The 22,312-nt window shown below is 33.6% G+C and overlaps 2 protein-coding genes across 3 annotated transcripts; one reads left to right on the forward strand and one right to left on the reverse strand.

Annotated features, from left to right (window-relative positions):
• The first annotated feature begins 379 nt into the window (after positions 1–379).
• LOC142631244 (disease resistance protein RGA2-like) lies at positions 380–10,136 on the forward strand. 2 transcript variants are annotated; one of them, XR_012843557.1, is made up of 4 exons: positions 380–3,961; positions 4,116–4,183; positions 6,394–6,500; positions 10,002–10,136. XR_012843557.1 is itself a non-coding variant. In XM_075805364.1 (2 exons), the coding sequence occupies exon 1, from the start codon at positions 452–454 to the stop codon at positions 3,926–3,928; it is 3,477 nt and encodes a 1,158-aa protein (XP_075661479.1). In that variant the 5' UTR covers positions 381–451; the 3' UTR covers positions 3,929–3,961; positions 4,116–4,237. The 2 variants fall into 2 exon arrangements, 1 of the variants encoding a protein (XP_075661479.1); XM_075805364.1 differs by lacking the exons at positions 6,394–6,500; positions 10,002–10,136 and having other exon boundaries at positions 381–3,961; positions 4,116–4,237.
• Positions 6,548–20,777, reverse strand: LOC142631246 (fatty acid amide hydrolase-like). Its single transcript, XM_075805365.1, has 20 exons — positions 20,398–20,777; positions 19,812–19,921; positions 14,713–14,773; positions 14,225–14,412; positions 13,795–13,924; positions 13,456–13,533; positions 13,153–13,300; positions 12,928–13,040; positions 11,385–11,460; positions 11,231–11,302; positions 11,077–11,122; positions 10,547–10,618; positions 10,360–10,440; positions 10,020–10,123; positions 9,832–9,924; positions 8,040–8,108; positions 7,784–7,848; positions 7,628–7,689; positions 7,446–7,541; positions 6,548–6,818 (listed from the first exon to the last, which is right to left on the reverse strand). The coding sequence occupies exons 1-20, from the start codon at positions 20,495–20,497 to the stop codon at positions 6,756–6,758; spliced, it is 1,827 nt and encodes a 608-aa protein (XP_075661480.1). The 5' UTR covers positions 20,498–20,777; the 3' UTR covers positions 6,548–6,755.
• Positions 20,778–22,312: the final 1,535 nt, after the last annotated feature.

The following is a 22,312-nucleotide window of genomic DNA, read 5'->3' on the forward strand; positions in this document are numbered from 1 at the left end:
CAATAATTCCGTTATATCATAAATTAATTGATGTTTTAATTTATTATCAAAAATTATTATTAAAATTGAATGTTATAAACTAAAATTCTCTTAAAAAAAAATAGTTATATCCATACTTCATAGACGCATGTGGGATCCACCTAATTGACGGACATTAATTCATCTATAAAAAATGATTGATATCTTAATTTAATAATAAAAAATTATTAAATGGCCATAAATTGAGTCTCTCTCGTATACGTACTTTATACGCATGTTGGAATCCAGCCCAACTTTTTTTATTTTTTATTTTTTATTTTTATCCTTTCAAGTAGTGCTGACCAGAGGACAATCCACCCTCTTTGAATTATATTACTACTCAAATATGTGATATCTGTAGACTAGACAGTAAACACTAGCACATCTGTAATCTGTTGAGGAGTAGTCTGTCCTCAGAGAAAGAGAAAGAGAAATGGCCGAGGCAGTTGTCTCCAGCGTTGTAGAAGCACTCATTTCAAACTTGACCTCCGGTGCCATCCAGCAGTTTAGAGGGTATATGAATGTGGAAGAGGAGCTTGGGAGGCTCCAGCAGGCTGTTTCCAGAATCCAACCTCTACTTTTGGATGCAGAGGAGAGGTACACTCAGAGCTATGAGGTCAAAATCTGGCTTGCCAAGCTCAAAGATGCATTTGATGATGCTGATGACTTGGTGGATGATTTCTCCACTGAGGCTCTGCGGCGAGAACTGATGAACCGAGGTAGAAGCTTAAAAGAGGTACGTATCCTCTTATCCAAGCTTGCATATGGTTCAAAAAGGCTGCCAAAGTTTAAGGCAGTTAATAAGAGAATAGAGAAAATTGCATCCGAAGCTGACAAATTCCAGTTTAATAACCGGCGTCCTGAGAAGAAGGAGAGAAGAGAGACTCAGTCTTCTTCTTCTTCGTCACGCGAGGTCGAGATTATTGGGAGAGAGAAGGAGAAGCGTGCAATTGTAGATGATCTAGTGAGTATGGATAATATCAATGGCAAAGCGCATGTCTCGGTGATTTCAATAGTTGGGAGTGCAGGTGTAGGAAAGACTGCACTTGCTCAATTCGCATACCATCACGAGACTGTAAGAAAACATTTCGAGCTACGATTATGGGTGTGTGTCTCTGATTCCTTTGATTTGAAAACCATTGTTGAAGAGATTGTGGAATCTTCAGCAGCCGGGGAGAGACCGGACAATCTTGGGTTGAGTTCATTGTTGGTACGCCTTCGAGCAATGATTGATGGGAAGCGGTTTTTACTTGTACTGGATGATGTTTGGAATGAAGATAATGAAAAATGGTCCAGCTTGAAAAAATTGTTATTGTGCGGCGCGAGGGGAAGTAAGATTGTAGCTACAACACGAAGTAAAGCGGTTGCAGACATTATGCTCACAGTTCCAATGTTTGTTTTAGAACCTCTGTCGTACAATGATTCACTGGCTTTATTTAAGAAGATGGCATTTGGAGAAGGAGAAGAGCGAACCAGTCAAGCTCTTGAATCCATCGGGCAGGAGATTGTACAGAAATATGCTGGTGTTCCTCTTGCCCTAAGGACTATAGGGAGTCTGTTATACTTCAAAAATTTAGAAGGGGATTGGTTGAAATTCCAGCAGGATGAACTTCCAAAAATTTTACAACAAGAAAATGATATTTCTGCGATACTTAAGTTGAGTTACGATCATCTCCCATCGCATTTGAAACAATGTTTTGCTTATTGTAGATTATTTCCTAAAGATTATGAAATTGATGTACAAAAACTGATTAAACTTTGGATGGGGCAAGGGTTTCTCATTTCATCAAACAAAGATCAATCTCTAGAAGATGTTGGTTATGAGTATTTTATGGATCTATTCCAGAGGTCCTTTTTCCAAGAGGTAGAAAAAGATGAATGGGGCATTGTAAGAAGTTGCAAAATGCCAAAAATCTTGCATGATCATGCAATTTTAGTGGCAGGGGTTGTGAGCTGTGCATCAAATCCAAATGGGGACAATGTAAATGATAGAGTCCGTCACGTGTCATTGGATTTTAATTTGGATTCATCACAGCAATTTGTGAGACCCTTGCTTAAAGCCAAGAGAATACAGACATTTCTATTGCCTATTCAATCATGGTTTCCAAATGAAGAAAAGTTCAGCAAGTCCACTTGTAGAGCAATTTTTTCACGATTCAAGTGTTTACGTGTGTTGGATTTACATGATTTAGGGATCAAGGTGGTTCCAAGTAGCGTCTGTAAGTTGAAGCGTTTAAGATATCTTGATCTCTCTAAGAATAGAATCAAAAAGCTTCCAAGTTCCATAACCAGCCTACTGAATTTGCAAACATTGAAACTTTCAAATTGTGATGTGCTTGAGGAATTGCCAAAGGACATTAAAAATTTAGTCAGGCTTCGGCATCTTGAGATTGATGGCTGTGATAAATTGGCTCAAATGCCATGTGGACTGGGACAATTGGCTTCTCTTCAGACATTATCTTTATTTGTATTAAGGAGTCAGTCTGTCTTCAGACAGAGTGGCAAGCTAAGTGAACTGAAGAGGCTAAACAACTTGAGCAGAGGGCTTGAGATTTTACATCTAGAACAGTTGTCAGATGCTTCAACAGAAACTAAGAATGCAAATTTGAAGGAGAAACAACATCTTCGAGCCTTGACTCTAAGATGGTATCGACAGGATGATGCTGATGTTGATGTGGAGAGTGACGAGAAGTCATTGGAAGGCCTCCAGCCACATCGAAATCTGAAAATATTGTGGGTGATAGGCTATGGGGGTATGAAGTTTCCAAGTTGGCTATCTTCTCTCGTATATCTTGTTAAATTTACTCTCTGCAATTGTCTCAAATTCCAGCATCTACCGCCATTAGATCAACTCTCTTTTCTCAAGAGTCTGAAACTTCAAAGGTTGCATGCCCTGGAGTACATAACAGACAGCGGCGGAAAAGGCAAGTTCTCTTCTTCAGCAGTATCAATAAAATTCTTCCCATCCTTAAAGGAACTTGTACTTTGGGATTGTCCCAATCTGAAGGGTTGGTGGAGGGATGTTCCAGTTGGTGATGATAAGAGTGCTGTTGGAACAACACAAGCATCATTGACAGATCATCAACAACAGTATCTATTGCTGCCTTCATTTCCCTGTCTTTCAAAATTAGAAATCCAGTATTGTCCAATGCTGAATTCCATTCCCTTCTATCCACATCTTGATGAACAGCTGGTCCTGAGTAATGCCAAGCTGACACTTTTGCAACAGACAATGTGGTATATGGCAGCATCGCAAGGCCCAACAACTGTAGCTATGTCAGTTCATTCTTCTACTCTGCCCTCTTCCTCCTTGGGCCCTCTTTCCAAATTAAATTCTTTGACTTTAACTGGCATTAAGGAGCTAGAGTGTTTGCAAGATGAATGGCTGCAAAACCTCACTTCTCTTGAGCGTCTCAGCATTTCAGGGTGCCCAAGACTAATGTTCTTATCACAAGGTATTCAGTATCTTACCTCCCTTAAGTTTATGGACATTAGGGACTGCGAGGAGCTTGATCTTTCCAGCGATGAAGGTGATGGCCAGCGATGGAAAGGACTGAGAAACCTCTGTTCCCTCACTATTTGGGGAATCCCAAAGATGAAGTCTCTCCCGAATGGGCTGCAATATGTTATGCCTCTTGAAAAGCTCCGGATCCTAAATTGTCCAAATTTAGTAGCTCTAGAAGATTGGATCAGCAGTTTCACATCTCTTAATAGGCTTGTTATTTCTAAATGCCGCAAATTGGCTTTGCTGCCTCATGGAATGAGTAGCCTTAAGTCTTTACGTAGACTGGTGATTGATGATTGTCCCATGTTATTGCGAAGATGCCAGGGGGAAACTGGTGAGGATTTGCACAAGATTAAACATATCCCAGAAATTTCTGAAAGGCTGACTTCTCGGGACTTTGATTAATCTCTTGTTTCATGCTTCATTCAGCTTGTTTAGGTATGTAAAATTCCTTCCTAATCTCATAGGCATTCAACAATTGAAAATGTTGTTTTTTATGTTGACACCCTGCTCCCTGCTCCCTGTTTCATTTTTTTTTTCCTTGGAGGCTTTTGAGAAGCAAATTTCTCATTTATTTTTAGCTCATATGCAGAACCAAATGCTGCTGATAGAGAGTCGGGATTCATGAGACATCTTTGGCAGATGGAATAAGAACAGGCTGTAAGGACCATTTGTTTCTTTATTTCATCAATCTCAAGAGCCAATAACAACATGAAACATAAAAATTAAAAAAAATTATAGAAATTCATAGATATGTTCACCAAATGTACAGATTGCTTTTAAAATAGGGGAAAAAACCCCATACTCATTACATGCATAGATTAGAACATGTATAAAAAAATAACTGAAGAAATTTCAAATTTCTTTTTGGCATTTTATCAAACACTTTCAATGGTGATGAGGTTGGACTCTCTTCACGTGTGTGAGGCCCTAAAAGAGCCAGTTTTTTTTTTTTTGAGAAAGAAAAGAGCCAGTTATTATAGAAGAGTCTGGGATGATTTTAAACGTCCCTCCTTGGATCATGGTAACATAAACCACCTACATTATGTAAAGTCAAATATGAAATTCAACTACAAATTGTAGACTTAACTTGTAAACTAAATCCTATAAAAAAAATAAAATAAAACTTGCAAATGACTGAATTCATTTGATAGGAGTACTAGGGGCCGTTTGGTAACGTTTATACTTTTTAGAAATATGTGTAGGTGAAAAAGTGTGTAAAAATATATGTAAGGTTGTTTAAAAATTAAAAACATGTGTATAAACATATATACCAAGCGGACCTTTAGACTTTGAAATTATTATTAATTAATACTCCAGAATGTAAAGGGTCTATCTCCCTTGACACAATATTTTGCAAGCTAACTACTTGAACTTTGAAAATCATGGTTCTCCCACTCTCCTTCATCTCTAGATCAAATTTGATGTAAAATTCTACTTCTTTTATGGTGCCTTTGAACCAAAACAACACAATTCCTGAACGTATATTTGAAGGCACACTACAGACTACAGTATATAAAAGCTACTCCTCTTTTTTTTTTGCATCAATTAGTATGTAAAAAGCTACTCAAACATATCATTACCAGGGAATAGACTCTTTTTTTTTTTTTTTAAAGTATTACCAGGGAATAGACATAGCATAAAATTGGGTCAAGAGGTGAAATCAACGAAACTTTCACTGTTATTGGCAATATCATGGATTACTTACCTTCACACTCACTCTGGATGATCAGTGTTGTTCAGCTAACGCTTATATAGTTGTGTCAGCGACTCAGCACCAGATAGTAGAATGGTCTTTTATTGGGAGCAACATTATGGGTTGGAAACATACAAAAGCTATGGTCACTACTTGGGTAGTTCAGATGAATGATAGCCTATTAACAAAATCGTATGGTAAACGCTGTGACCGTGTGGTTCTTAGGATTTCAGTTTAGGGTTTTCCAGAAACATTAAAAGTCATGAAATCATGTAGTCGGGTTTTCAAAGGTGGATCGTGTGCTTTTTACTAAGCAAATTAAATAATTTTAAAAATTAAAATGAGGTGTAAAATTATGGAGGCTCAAAGCTGAGGTGGCACACCCTTGAGAGGTTAACAAATAGTAAAGGCTTCGTTATATGGTATGGATTCAGATCTTCTATAGTTCCTAGGGTACTCTACCAGTAGATTTCATTAAATTCTAACCACTCTTTAATGATTTAATGGTTTAGATTCTGCCATGTTAGCATTTCATTAATAATATTCTTAAAATAATAAAATAATGTTGTAAACAAAACAATTAAGATGATTGTTAATGAAATGCTGACATGGCAGAATCTAGACCATTAAATCATTTAAGAGTGGTTAAGATTTAATGAAATCTACTTGGTAGAGTACACTAGGAACTCTAGAGGATCTGAATCCGATATGGTATTTGAATTTTATTAATGTGTTCTGTAAGGCGTAAAATAGTATACAATTTTTGAAATTTTTTTTATCAAAATTATAAAATATTTTTAAAAATAGATGGATTAATGGAACCGGACCCATAGGATTTATAGATAAACTAGTTATTATTATTTTTTTGTCTACTAATATTTCTCAAACAGAGCCGCCCTTCCTGTATTAACGGAATTAAAGGGCTACCCAACCCAATCAATCAATAAAAAGACTAACCCCACAAACTCCGGACCAACTGAGAGTCAATACTGTCTACCTCAGTTTCCTGTAAGCAAACGGTAGAACACAACGCAATTCCAGACACACAACAAAATTCTTCACCAATCTTTTCTGTGGGTTGTTTAAACACCTCTTTATAGTTCACAGTTTAAACTAAATTTGTTACTTCTCTAACACTCTTCATATGCTTGTGTTTCCTGTTTTATACTCACAGATTTCCACAAATCTCCCTTCTCCATAAGAGCTTAAAGAATGGTGGTTTTGAGTTACTCCTCCAAAGAGTCAACATTCCACTTCAAACCTTTCTGGCCCATATATTATGTAAGTGAAACAGATGAATTTGATTAAGAATTTGAATAGGAAAGTGATTATGCTTAATAAATTCCTTTATTATTATTTTTTTTTCTAAAGAAATGTTACACTCGTTTATTACATACATGGCTTTAACTTAAACAAATTGCATTAAAGCGATAGCATAACTGTGTGGCTTTAACTTAAACAAATTGCATTAAACCAATGGCATGAATTATTATCCAATTAAGATCATTTGTAATTTTGTGGAGGTTCTTGGTTCATCTAATCCTTTTTCAGCAGATTATAGAAAACCTCTGGCTTTCTGTAGTCTGGCTTGCAGATGGCCTGCATTGAAATTATCCCTTACATGTTAGTCATCAAATGACAAATACATTGCAGATAATGCTACATACACAACCATTTGGTTTGACAAGTTAGTATTGATACCCATTTGGCTTTACTATTGATATCATTTTTATATCTACAGATAACAACTTGCCACCTTAGCAATTGTGAATTTTTTTGTGCCTCTAGATTTATTGTTAGTTTTTGGGGTAGTGTTTGTTACGCACACCCTGTTTCAAACAAATTGAAATTGTGACTTGAAGTCACAATTTCAGTTTAAATGTTTTAAACTGAAATCTTCATTTAAATTTAAAAAAAAAAATTATTTATCCTTATTTGTTAGGAGACTGGTGCAGCAAAGTTATGATAGTGTTTCACTTTATCATGTTTTTCCTTCACAAAGCAAATCATTATCACGTATGCTATTATAGAAGTATGTCAAGGAAAATGTTGGGAAAAACACATCACAGAGCGGTATCTGACTATGCAATTTGTACAACCAGATGTACAGACAATATGCATGGGATTGGCCGCTTACTAAGAAGGTTTAGTAAAATACTAAGATGTGAATATTTTCAGCAATTGAGTGATTCAGTACAAAAACAAATCAAGAGTTTCACAATTTACCTGCATTGCAGATGCTATGTGAATTAATGTTGGTTCGGACCATGGCTGCCCAATAAACTGAAGGCCAATTGGCAAACCCAATTTGTCATATCCAACCTATCAAGTGCAGTTTAGGTTAACAAAGAAGTAATAGCATTCCATAAAAAAAGAGTAAAAGACAGGAAAGGATGATAAGATCATACTGGAACAGTCACTGCAGGCAATCCTAGAAAATTTCCTGCTATTGAATACCGAACTAGGGCAGCTGAAATAGCAGCAAACTTGTCAAGTTTCATTTCACTATTTTGTCCTTCACTGTAACAGAAATTTTAGAAACTAATTTATTAGGCGTTTCAAACCTCCATTTATGTAGTCCAGTTCACCAGTTTCTGAAGCATCATCCTGTATTGGGTATGCGGTTACGCTGTCACATAGATCATGGAGAGGAATCATTAGATAATAGTATTACTGAAGGAACAGTGAGGAAAAGTAAGCTACAAAGTGGCTTTTTTTTTCTTTGAAATATTATTTCAGTCATGTTTCCTAAAATGGAAAAATTTTAGCTCAAAATGAATTAAGATGTTGCTTAAAATTTATTAGAGCAGCAAAAGATACCCTGTTGTTGGTGAAACAATGACATCTGCCTCAGCAAATATTTTCATATGAAACTGCATCTGGCGGTTCCTGTGGATAGTGAAACAAGAAAGTGTCATAATGTGAATATAGTAGAACTAAACATCCAAATGCTTAGTTGTAGTCATTTGTATGCATGCCCACAAAGTGCAAATAATGCACTAAAATATTTTAAAGCACTCTTGGTTAGGTACATTTCTAATCCATTCTTCTGCTTTCTAGAATTTTTTTGCTTTCTAGAATGGTAGACAACAATGCTGATAAAATGTGTATAGTGAAGAAGTTTTTTGAAAATTATAATGGAAAAGGGGCAATTGAAATATATTGGAAGATGATCTAATTTAAAAAGGAAGAAAAATAAAAACAGCACTACCTAGCAAACTGGGATACTAAAAGATGTTAATCTACCCTCAAATTACATGGCAGATATATACAACATCATCTGAATGTGTAGAATTTGTCTTATAAAAAAGGAGTCAGAACCACGATCTAAAAAATTTCATAGCAAACATCAACTGCCAATTAAAACAGCTGATAAATATTCAATACAATCTGAAACATATAGGCATTTTTCTAAACTATGTGTCAGACTTACAATCTGTAGATTCCCTTAACCACTTTTTAAACTTGCGTTACCTCTGAAACTTTGATATTTTTTTTTTACTTACGTTTTCAAAACTTCCAACTTTTTTATTAAGGTGAAACTGTGGAAACTTCAAAGTTGAACCATCCAGCCTGCAGAGCTGACTGATAGTAAATATGCTTTTTTTGGGGATTAATAAAAGAGCTTTCCTGTTAGCTGCATTGCTTATACAAGAAACTAATAGGCCCAGGCCAACCTGATAAGAACTGGGAAATTAATTCTTTACTATCAGTTATGATGGTTGTGTGTTTGATCCTAGTTTTTCATTTATTTCCCATATCATAAAGCTTCTTAATTAGAAATGAGTCAATCAGAGCAGCCAAAGTCCAGTTATAATGTAGAAGCCCGAAGATCATGCCAATCTGGGTTGAGGATCTTGGCAAATAGTAAAAATTGGAACCCTAATCCATGCATGCCTAATGTACATAGTATGCCTTTTACTGTGCACTAGGAAAGCTTTGGCAATTGCTTTCCAGACCTTCTTATATAATTTCTACAAAAAAAAAAATTGAAAAACCTTGACAATATTTTTTTTTTTGGGTAATCGATATTTTCATTAAAAAAGGTACAACATGTTCACGATGATGAACAGAGTACTAGGAACAAATACAAACAAATCAAACAGAAACAAAAACAGATTGCATGAAATAAAAAACGGAAATACATTGTGTAAAACTCCAAATGCAAGACCACCCAAACAAAGTCCCAACTAGCAAAGACTTCACAAAATCAGCAGAGTTCTCAGCATCCTCAAAAAAATGTGGGTATTACGTTCCTTCCAAATCAACCACATCAAAGCAGACAGAGGACAGAAGATGTTGCTGATGTATTTAACCAGATAGCTACATTATTAGAAAAATGTTGAATGCAGATATAATGATTTATGATTAAGAAAAGTTTAGCAGTCCAGAAAAAAGCAGTAATTAATGATCAGGAAGGCTTAGTTGAGTATATCATGAATTCTTCACCTGAATTCTGTGTTTGGTTTTGTGCTTCTAAGTTTTATGATATTGACGTTTTGCAGCATTAAGTATTTTATAGCTGATCAAGTCTTTATGATTACTATTGTTTCCAACTTTTGGTACCTTTTCCTATCACTTTAAATTAATAAAGATAGGTAAAAAACATCACCTAATTTTCTGCGCCTTTATATACTCCTTGCTACTGAAAGAACCATACACGCTAAGTGCTACCCTTGCATCCCATCCTATTTCTTCAGGCTTCCTGTAATGCATTCTTAATGTCAGCATTTTGATTTCTTACTCTTTAGTCTTTAAAAGATAACAGTGAAGAAAATGCAGTGCTGGAAGACAATGTACAGCTTTTCCAGATGAGAACTAAGTGAAGTGCTACACTCAGATCCAATTGTTGAATAATGTGCCAGACGCATCACTTCTATCTCCGGTATAGTCACCTTTACAATCTTTCAGACAAGAAGAACTTCGCAGGTTAGCAAGGAATGGCTTTTGTATTTATCAACTATTTTTTATTTACTATAGTCACCATGATATGGACAGAATTTTAAATATCTTGCACTACTATCAACAACTTTTTCTGAGAAAGTAGGTTATGCTATTTCTTTGTATTCAAAGGGAATTATTTCAGTACCAAGATATAAGTAGTTTTGAACTAAGAAAGGTAGCATTTAATTGCAAATACCTTCCAACTGTAGTGCTCCTGAAGCTTGTCTAAAGCTTGAGAACAGCATGTTCTTATATCATCACTACAATCATTAAACCACTAATTGACCCAAATAGTGGTTTAAATGTAAGATTAAAGATATCAGAAGATAATAAAAAAATATTGTTGATCAAAGTATTATCAAGTTGAGAAAGAGGTTACTAACCTCTGCATACGTTGCCATTTTGACATCAGAGATAGATTTAGTTGGGTTGAGCAATGGAAAGTACAATTTGGGCTGGAAGATTATCCAAAAAGAAGGTGGTCTGAAATTAGAATAGTTTATTGAACTATTCATAATTTCACAATTTGAAAATGACATTGAAAGAACGTTATAGATAAAACCTATGCAAAGCTTATATTGTAAACTTGGCAAACAAAGAATAATGCTGGTCCGTCAGTTTGGCCAACCATACCAAACTGTACTGCACTCGTTCCTATGCTCCTCCATCTTTAGTACTTACAAATTTAAGAAAGATAAAAAGCCGTAGCATTTTCCAAATATCTGGAAAAATGTAAGCTCAAACAAAAATCTTCAAGTTTAAAAGTCCTGATATTCATCTCTTCCTAATTAGAGGAGAAAGAATTTTAAGCAAGTTTCTACTTTTATAGAAAGAAAGCATGATTAGGTAGAACAATAATTATATTTCAAAACTATGGTAGATACTTTTTCAAACAATTGCAAAAAGTTCTTACTCTGGTGGGTTGATCTGGTAGAAGTTGTCCATTCATAGCTGCATAACTGTATATTAAATTGGTAGAAGCTATATATTATCAAAATCATAAAAGGAATCAACAGAAAAAATGAAAAGCCACAGTAAAAAAAGAGCAAATAGGAAAGATCACTGACACAATAAATGCATCCTCAATGGTGCCTGCTAAGATTCCAACCATCCCTACTGTCCAGTTCAAAGGAAGAACACTAAAAAACAAAGAGTTAATTTTTAAAATGGTCATATACCTTCCAACTTATATAGATCACTAGTAAAAAAATCATTATTCACCCATTATGAGGTATGCGCCCAAAAGTTGGTTTTAAACCTACTACACCACAAAGAGCTGCAGGCATCCGCACAGATCCTATACATAGATACAGATAAAACATTCAGTTTGTAATACATACGTGATGTATAGTGAACATCTGCATGATGCAGAATTCGTTGGCATGAACCTTAATCTATCTTGGAAACATCTCCTTCCCCTTGTAAGCATAGGATGGAAGGTGAGATCATGGGTTCAGGGTTCACTGGTGCATGTGTAATTTATCAGTTTGAAAAAGTAAAAAGAACCTTAATCAAATGTTAAGGAATATAAACTGTTATGTTAGTGGTTGAGTTGACCATATTGAGTTTTTACAGTAAGCTAGAAGTTTTGCCTATGCTTGATGGCTTCAAGGGATCATACTTCAGTTTTTAGTGCTGGAAACATCCACCTTAGACAATTCTCAAGCATGAAGTTATTTTCATTTTAATTAGAAGCTATGCTTTATGGTGGACTTCAAAATAAAAATAATGTCATGTACATTTACGTTGGAAGGGTCAGAATATACCCCTACTGGAAAATAGGTGGTGTTGAGTGTGTTGACTAAAGATATGAACTTACCCATGGACAAAAGGGCCAGAAAATCCTCATTACCAAAGGACAGAAGCATCTTTCCTCATATTCTTTATGTTTCTTGGTTTTTGACAACAAAAGTTTAAAGAAAGAAAAGAAAACTAACCAGACATGCTTCATTTAAAAGAAAGTTTAAAGAGGCAACTTTTCTTAGTTCTTTACTGACTCTTGGTGTAATTCATAGCAGCCTAATTAAAAATTTTCCAATATTGCTAATATTGTAATTTGGTGGATTTTGTAGATCTGGAAGGATAATTTGTTTTTGTGTCTATGAGGTTTAAAATCCCCTCGTACTTTTTTGGAAAATTCTTTCTAGCTGGCCCAAAGTGGGTGATACTCAAATTCTTTTTGGCTTTCTCTAAGCAAAATAATTGGATATATTAGCACTACTTGACTGGAGATATTTGGTAGGATTTGGTCTTTGGTGACCAGACTTAAGGAATCAAGACTTCCCTTATTCTTGTTTTCTATATTTTTTTTCTTAGTATGGTATTTTAGTGATTGATAATTACTTTATGGGTCCAACCAGTGTGAAATTTACTGCTTCATCTAGCATAATTATTTCTCTAAGCAGAAAAGACACCTCAGTATTAAAAGATCCTCATTAACCGGGATCTTGCTGCTTAGTTTGAGTTACCATAGAACATCTCATCCTTGTAGCAAACAAGATATTTAGAAATTATCTGTGTAGATCTAGGTTCTTCTATATTAATTCCTTAAAAATAAACATGATATGGATCCCACACAGATGAGAACAGCAAATGCAGATCTAGTAAATGAATCATCAGTACCACAGTACCACTACAATGTTGGTCTCAAGTATAATTCTACAAGAAAAAATAGAGCACAATAAAGCAAATATGGGAAAAATTATTTTTCTGCATAGAGTAATTTGGTGTTTTCTTATTATATTATTATTTTTAAATAAGTTACCTCCCCCATCAACACCAAGGGCAACAGGGCACAATCCTGCAGCCACCACTGCAGCAGATCCACTAGAAGAACCACCAGCAATCTTGCTAATGTCATATGGATTTCTAGTAGCCCTGCACAAGTCATTAATAGACGAAGGAATATCATCAAGGGATATAAATGAAAAAATGTTAAATCATGATACGGTTCTTGGGTAAATAAAGCACTAGAACAGGGTGTTCTTACCCATAGTGAGGATTTATCCCACTTGTTCCGGCCCCAAGTTCATGCATGTTGGTCTTCCCAACAAGTATGGCACCACATAATCTGAGGCACTTAACACAGCTTGCATCACCTGTACAAGGTCTTACTTTGTGCAGCCACTTTGTTCCTCCTAGAAGAACCAACTTTTGGTTTAGGCAAATATTCTATGAGAATAAATAAATTGTCTGTTTAAGAAAATTTGGATTAGTTTGACAAACATGTCTAGTGTCTCATATCCAAAAAACATATACATAGTGAATGGAATACGAAAGCATGTTGAATTACCTGTAGTAGGATATGGAGAACAATCTATTTCATCCTTGATAGCAATTGGGATTCCATCTAGAATGGATATTGGCTTTCCTGGAGGGGATCATATTGAGAATGAGATGGACGTGTGTTGCTTTTTTTTTTTTTCCTTCTTCAATTCATTGAATCAGGGAGCTACATTAGAACTACATCTAAATGCTGAAGCATAATAACTGAATTGACAGCAGCATTACCACTGTTTGAATACTGTCTCAGTAATGGGTGCTATGCATAGCAATGAGCGTTAAGCATATCAAATAATGGTATATTCATTAGAAAGACTCATGGCTTGTTGCTTATGTTACAGACAGGTACCTTGTTCATACCGAAGAGTTGATTCATCTGCTTGCCTCAAAATATCTTCAGCATTATAGTTTATAAAGAATGACATCTGTGATGGAGGATTAGAAGATTCATGCACAGCAGCTATAAATCGCTCCGCTACCTGTACCAAGGGGAAAGTCAAGGCCAGTGAGTATGGTACAACAATTCATCATTTCCCTAATATTTCTCTTTTAAATTCTTTGGGTGAGTGCCAAATATTTCGTAGGAAACTCACAATCGCTACAACAAGCACACAAACATAAGGCATAGGAAATTCATAAAAGAATTTCAAAATATTTTTCAAGATTTCAATACAGTTTAAAGTTTGAAAGGTAATTGTGTAAATTTCAATTTAATGAATACATATGTAAATAAGGAAAACAACAATATACCATAAACAAAGTAGCTAAAGTTGGCATACCATCCGAGGAGTTATTTCTTTCAAATTATAGGCTTTTGAATAGTCCAGTATTGTCCAATGTTGAAAAGAAGGTTGTAAACCACGTAAACTCTTTTCTGAAGAATTAGGCAAACAATCCATTGCCTGTTGAACTTGTTCAGGTGGAGATAATTTAGAATCTATGCATTTGACTTCTTGTTCTTTAAGATCTGCAATCATAAACTGATATTAGAGCAACATAATCCTACTCTCTAGAGAAAAATTCATTTTCAGCCATTGGCATACATAGAAATCTTCAGATATTAGAACATTTACATAGAGTAGTGTTTAACACCATTTAACCCCTGCAAATTCCTACTAGTCCTTTGTTTTAATAAGCTATTTTATTAACTTAAAAAAAATTGTTGGTTAGTTTCAGTCACGATTTGTGGAACATTGCTTTTTATTTGAAAACCTGTCCTTCTGTAAAAGAGCTGAAATGCAATGAAAGTTAAGGATAAAAACATGACCTTCGAAAGGATGTAAGGGAACAAAGAGAGGTGACTCCTCTAGCCGCGCATTTGTTACGAGCTGCACAATTTCGAAGAAATTTTTTAAGAATTTCATAACAAATTTTTTGCATGCAACAATTGGTTCAATGTAGACAGTAACATCTGCAGAGAGACGAAAATTTATGCGTACTACCGATCTTATTTTAAATTCTATGGCATTGGTGTACAATGGTATACAATTTTTTTATGGCAGTGACTATGTTACTGTGACAAATGACTACTTATTATGAAGGGAAAAAAGAAATAGTTGTGAACTTAATTTTTTTGGATATCTCATATTTACTGATGGTATCTATGCTACTATTTACGTGGCTTTCTCTGTTTGAATTTCTCATTTTTTTGGTTAAAAAATACCCTTACACTCCTATGTTTAAGTAGGAATAAAATTAAAGGACAATCCAGTAAAAATACAACTCTAACTCCCACTAAAACATGACCTAAAAAAGAGGGTCACCCTCCTGTTGATTTTCAAATTAATTTATCCACTTATAAATTAAATTCTATAGATATATATTATATGAGAGATGCTACGTCGACAACATTTTTACAATATTTTCATAACAAATCATAAGTGGTTAGTTGTTATTAGTTCAAATTTGAACCTAACACTAAGATTACTTTTTTGCCTCAACAATAACAACTAGTAACAACTTGCCATTTATGATTTGTTGTAAAAATGTTGTGAAAATGTTATAAATATATCATTTCTCAAATTATATATAATAAAATAAAAACACAAATTGCGCGAAACGCATGTAATGAGGCTAGTGTTCAACACAAGTAAATTAGTAATTAGTTATTTTAATTTATAAGAGGTATCTAGAAAGAAATTACATGCTGAGGTATCTAGAAAGAAATTACATGCTTGGAACTATAGAGATATAAAGGAAAAATAATTTAGAATATGTTGTCTGATATTCTCATGAATAAACGTATGGCTCTGTATAAGACATTTAAAATCGGTGGGATAAACAAAATGAACTTCTACCCTCTAGTTTTTCTTTGTTGATCTTGTATATATACTTGTACCAATTTAATTAAAAAAAAAGACTGCTTAAATACTCTCATTCTTCAAAATTGTAAAGTCTGAAATTGTTATTATAATATAATTGAGTGGCTAAGATTAGAAGATTAACTAATGATGATTCTTTCTCCAAAAAAAAAAAAAAAAAAAAAACTAATGATGATTGATGAAGAAGGTTTTGGATATAATGACAAATGGAGTTAAGGTTATCCATTTCCTTAATCCTAAAACACGATAACTAATAAACTCTTAATGGAAAGTCTCCAAAATTTAATTTTACTCCTGTTTTGTGTTCCCAGGGTCATGATAAACATGTAAAGTTCCCTTAATGCTAATATGTAACTTTGCCAAGCTCAACCAATTCTAGGTTTTTTTAATGGTAACGTTTATTAATGTCCTAACTCTTTCCCATCTATTAATTTTTAATTTTTATTTATTTGAAAAAAAAAATTCAGCTTTTGATATCGACATGATCAAGGATACAGTTTGAAAAAAGGTCTAGTAAATTATATATATATATATATATATATATAATAAAAAAAAGTATAGAAAATCATCATTCCTAAAGAAAGTATTAAAAAAGAAATGGCCCCATTGCTAAAGGCAACCAACCGCCAGGTGAGGGACGTTAAGTTAGATGTCATATCGATGGCAAAGTTAGTAGAGCAACCCACGTGGTATTTAAAGCTCATCAATAGGCTTTGTTTGCTGCATTTTTTTGGTTTCATTATTTCTTTGTTATTTCCCCTTTTTGGATATAAATTGAGAATGATATCAAGTTGGAGAAGACGAGTGTTGTCGTGTTGTATATCCGTATGTTAAATGGATGATTGACTTAGTTGCTTACTACGGTATTATTCTTGTTAAGGATTTGTATTTGGAGACTATGATACCTCCTTCTCCTTCTTCTTCTTCTTCTTCTTCTTCTTCTTTTTTTTTTTTGGTGTGTGTGTGGAAACCCTAATACGAATATTTTAGCATGAAAGTACCTTTGGAAGCACTGTCATACAAGACTGATTGTAAAACTGTTATGGGCTTGAGAAAGATATTATAAACAATAATAGGAAAAGAGAAAAATAGACACAACCACACACAAGAGAAGAACACCAATGATTAACGCAGTTCAACCTTAGCCTTTCATCCATGGGCGGCATAAGATGAATTCACTCCATCAAATAGAGACTAGAAATATTTACACACTAAAGTGTTAGGAATTTAAACTGTTTTCTAGAACTTGAAAATAGAGAAATATTGTGCAAAGAAATAATCATATACACAAAGATTTATGTGGTTCGGCAATGCGCTTATGTTCGTAGAGTTGTAGTAATTTCACTATATTAGGGAAAAAACAAAAGTGGCTAGTGGCTACGGTATAGTTTTTCAATAAATCAAACTCTAATTTTGAATCAACAAATATATATTCCAAAAACAAGCCGAAAATGAGCCAACAAATTTTCTTGGGGGTACTGCCCGGAACTTGGCCCAAGCCTCCACTCCATGGACTCTACCTTAGAAATCTCCTATTTAAAATTATAATGCTTCCAAGTCGGGTTAGGTCATGAATTGGATCGAACACAAAACCATACTCCACATAGTCCAACATAAAGAACTTTCATAAATAACAAAATCTCTATAAGCCCTCGTTTAGGAAGAAGGAATGGAAAGGAATGAAAAAAATAATTTTAAAATATTTTTTCCTTCCCTTATTTAGGAGTTTTAATGGAGAGAATAGAAAGTCTATTTCTTTATTTGAGAGTTTAAGTGAGAGGGAATGGAATAGGTAGGACTTAGGAGGGAACACTTTATTCCTTTAAAACCATAAATTTTCATTCCACCCGAAATTGGGAGAAATGAGAGGAAATGAAATTAGATTTAATGAATTTTTTTACTAAAACTCCCAAAATGCCTCTATATTTTCAACCATTTATTTTAAATAGGGATCTAATATTAATATTGTCATAAAATGATTCCATTCTATTCATTTTATGTTACTCCCAAACAAGATTTTTTACATTTTGTTCATTTTAATTTCTTTCCATTCCTTTATTTTAAAACATTCAATTAAGGTTACTTAATTTTATTCTTTTCCATTCCTTTTCCTTGCTTAAATACATCTTATTCTTTTCCATTCCGTTATGAACTCCTAAACGAAGCCTAAGGCTCTCTCAAACTAAATCGAAATCTCTCTTCAGGTGAAAATGCCCTTATACACCAAATCCATAATAATTTTGTCGTAGTTATAAGATTTCAATACATATTCTTTGGTTGGAAAGGCATACCAATTTACTTTTATAGCAAGTAATATAATTTTTTTCCTTTTTTTTTAGGGACAATTTTCTTCCACTTCAAGTGAAAAAAAAAAAAAAACACTAAACCAAGTCAAATTAGAAATATCAGAAATTTTTTAACAAATCTCTACTTTCACTCAAATTGCACCAAATAATCGTCCTTATTTTGTTAAGAGTTCCACCTCAATTTAAGAAGTTAAAGTTAAAAATTGAGCCATACTGTACAATAACTTCAAGAAAGGAGCTATTTAACTTTGTATAAAGAAAAAGATTTTAGCAGAGTAAAATGGACAATGATAATTATGCCGACATCATGGGAGTTGGTGATATTTGTGTGGAGAGTAATATGGGATGCACTTTAGCGCCTAAGGAACAGGTTAAACATATGCACTCGAATATGATCTCAATGTATGCTCTAGATCAAGCATGATATGGTAGCTATTTAGGCAATGAAAAATAGAAACTCACTACATGGTCAATAGTGTTTGATAGAAAAAAGATATGTTAAACACTTCATATGACACAAGTAAAGTTATGCAGGGGTGTAGTAAATGTAACTCGAGATAATTTTTTGCTTAACTTGTAGCATATGCAGATGACTTACATGAGCGAATAGTGGTTACACATTTCGATAAAAAAGAGAGTCTCTTATTCCCTTTGCTAAAAGCATGTTCTAAATCCCTATGATTATTTTTTATTTAGCAAACATCGTAAAGTTTCATTTCATAAATCCTTTAGTAGAAAAGCCCAATGTGTTAGATTTAGTTTATTTCAATGTATGTGGTCCCATTGAGCTTTAATCAGGTGGCTATAGATATTTTGTTAATTTTGTTGATGATGCATGATTCATGAGAAGTGTAGGTGACAAAAGACCAAGATTTTCAACAGTACAAGAAATTTTATGCCATGTTAGAAAGAGATACATGAAAGACTTTGAATTGTCTTTTTATTGATATCGGATAAGAATACACATTAAATAAGTTTTAAATTTACTGTTTAAAAGTTAAATAACAACATTAGACATGAGAAGAAAATTTTAAGGACCCTACCATTACCATGACAATTGACAAAGCTGTGCTGGGGATAACAAAAAAGTCTCCACATAGTGAGTTGAGTGGATCAATTTTTTTAATTTTATATGAACACTGTTGTATTTGAGAAATTAAGATAAGCATCTTCTTTAAAAGAAAGGACCCTACCATCCAATACCATGACAAGCATTGTCGATTGATGGTGAGCTGGGAAAATGATATATGTTCTTATTCTAGTGGTTCGTTGTGTTATCGGTAAAGCCACCGAACCCTCAAATAGTCAAATTAATGAGTTAGTGGACCACTTTATGTGTTCATTATGTACTTTGCCGTGAGGAAAGAAAGTATTGATTTTTTTTTTTAAAGGGAAACTCCATTCTCATACAGATGTTAGTTAAAGAACTACCTTGCTAGCTTAAAGTGAATTCCTCAACTAAAGCCTAAATACCATTATATTAGCATGTACAGAGGAAATTTATGCGATAATTTAATCAATTGTTAAAGATGCAGCAAAGTATATGTTTGGTAGAAAATTCATATGTTGGTTTCACATAGGAAGATAGAAGGGTCTCCCTTGAAACTAAAAAGGAAGAAATCTCAAGTGTGAGAAACCAGTCAGGCCAATAGTTGACAAAAACTAAGAGCTTTTAGATAATCATATAGAAAAGTTAAGACAATACCTCAAAAATGAAACTCGAGACCAAGAGTGTGTACCTTGTGAATTAGATTGTTTTTCTTCAATATGTACACCAATAATGTCCCAAAGATTCGTGACTCCAGAAACCAGGTGAAAATTTTGACCAGAAGTCCAGCCATTCTAGGAGCTATGCAGCAAATGAAAGTTCACTAGTTATGTATGTTCAACAAGTATTCAACAATGAATGTGAAAGAAAACAGCTTTTTTTTTTTTGGTTCAATCCATCATCCTATTATTCTTCAGTTACAAAATTACAATACAAAAGCAATTTTTTATGCCTTCACTTTTTTTTTTCTCAAAAAAAAAAAAAAACAGGACCAAAAGTTCTACCACAAATACATAAATAAAAAACTGAAATTTAATTCAGATATGCAGGCCCAAAAAAAGTTCTATTTTTCAAGATGCATCATGTATTGTTCTAATTCACAAAATGGATTTTTGGTGAATTAGAATAGAGAACCAAATGGGGCTCAAGACTAATCCTATGACACCAAATTATATAAAGAATCCCAACTAATGGTAACAGTTCTTTGACAGAAGAAGAAGCATGCATGGAGAGTATAAAAAAGATTGTGAAGCAAGAGCTAGGACCCAAGATTGAACCTTTAACATTGGCACGGAGATAGACATGATCACTCTTAGGACCAAGATCAACCTCCTCCACTGGCTTGTAAACCACCCCTTGATCCTTGAACAACCCCATGAAGGCAAAAATAATATGATCTTTCAGGCTTACTTGATCACAAAATAAAACAAAGGAAGTGAACAAGAAGAAGATGACACAACCTATAGATTCCTATATATAGATTAAGACATTAGGAAGAATGACTCGGCGGTGGATGCAATGCAAAGGAAAGACTTTTAACTTATCCAACAAAAAAAACAATAACTTGAAAGCTTGTTGTGATAGACAAAGCGTGTGGTTTGACAATATGAGCAATTGAAAGATAAAAACTAGCATGTGAGTGAGAGAGAAAGTGAGTCTTTGAAGTAGTTGGAGAAAATCAAAGACACCTCCTACGTCAGATTTCCCGGGCTTCTTTCACTAGAGACTTCTAATAACGGCTTTTTTAGTTTTATTTTAGTTATTTTTTGATAAAAAAGAGGATTTTATTTTTATTTTTATTATTATGGGTTAAGTTTAAGGTGTAACTTTAAGCAATGCTACATCAACCAATAGTTTTTAATTAGATGCAAATTTTGATAAATCCACTGTTAGATTACATTATCTTTGTATATTCTTCATGCTTGCAATATTTCAAGGTGATTAAAAATCAATAGTCATGTTATCAATCAATTATTTAAATTCAAGTTTTTGTAGTTTGAAATAATACATAAAAGATTAATTTATGGATCAAATGGTAAATTACATTTAATTGACATGAAATTTGGCATGCATGTTAAGAACATATAAAATATGTAATTTAATAGTTTGATTTTCAAAATATGAATTCAATAATAAGTTATTGAGTGGTGTAACTTGAACCCAACCCTATTATTATTATTATTATACAATGAGAAAATGGGAGATTTTAATCTTGGGCGTTTCGTTTTGATATATAGGAGGTGCTAGTTGAGTTACAAAGTTTTTGGATTAGAAGTTTCAACTTTCAAGTTTAAAAAAAAATTAAGTTAAATGATCAATGAAAATTAAAATAATTCAAATTTACATTAAGGGCAAAACTTACAGCAACTATTTAGATATTATATTAGGTTTTTGAACTAAATTCAATCATGTGGTTGCATTGGCTAACACAACCCAAATATAGAATGAGTTCGGTTAACATGTGTCCTTAGGGTATTTGTTAATCAACAATTTTAGAAACGTTTTAATACTCACTTTCATGGGATATATAAAAAGTTAAAAAAGTTCTTTCATAAATTTTTTTAAAAAAATACTTTTTAAATAAATACTTTTAGGGTATCCATTAGCTAATTTAGCTTTTCTAGTATAACATTATCAATTATAAAGACAATGATATTCAACTATATGATTTCTTGGACCACGCAAAAACATTAGTTCTTAAATTGAATTTTAGCAACTGTGCTTAATCTTCTGTCTTTCCCCTGAGTACCTTTGGAGTAAGGGTAAAGGCAACTCTTCCCCTATAGGAAGGTATGGCTAAGTGATACTTTCGAGGGTGTGTACAAGCTAAATTATTGGGTAAAAAAACCAAGTTGAATGGTGGTAGGTCGTGTTTCCATTTACTTATTGAAGGATTCAAGAGGGTGAGAAAGCATGTGGATGCGTTGTCTTTGTACGTAATTGCAAATCCAAATAACTAAACACTGTTAGAATTAGTACTCTACACTACATTTCTCAGTCCTTTTAGATAATTGTTATTTATCATTATTAATGCTAAATAAATTAACTAAAAGGACTGACATGGGAACAAAACGTGGGCTTGGAAAAGTGAAAACGACCTTAAACTACTAAAACCAAATTAAATGGTTAACGCTCACCAAATTAAATAAAACCAAATTAAACGGATGACTAACACTAAATTAAAGTTTATGG

Source organism: Castanea sativa, chromosome 4 (assembly GCF_040712315.1).
Source record: "Castanea sativa cultivar Marrone di Chiusa Pesio chromosome 4, ASM4071231v1".
Taxonomy (NCBI): domain Eukaryota; kingdom Viridiplantae; phylum Streptophyta; class Magnoliopsida; order Fagales; family Fagaceae; genus Castanea; species Castanea sativa.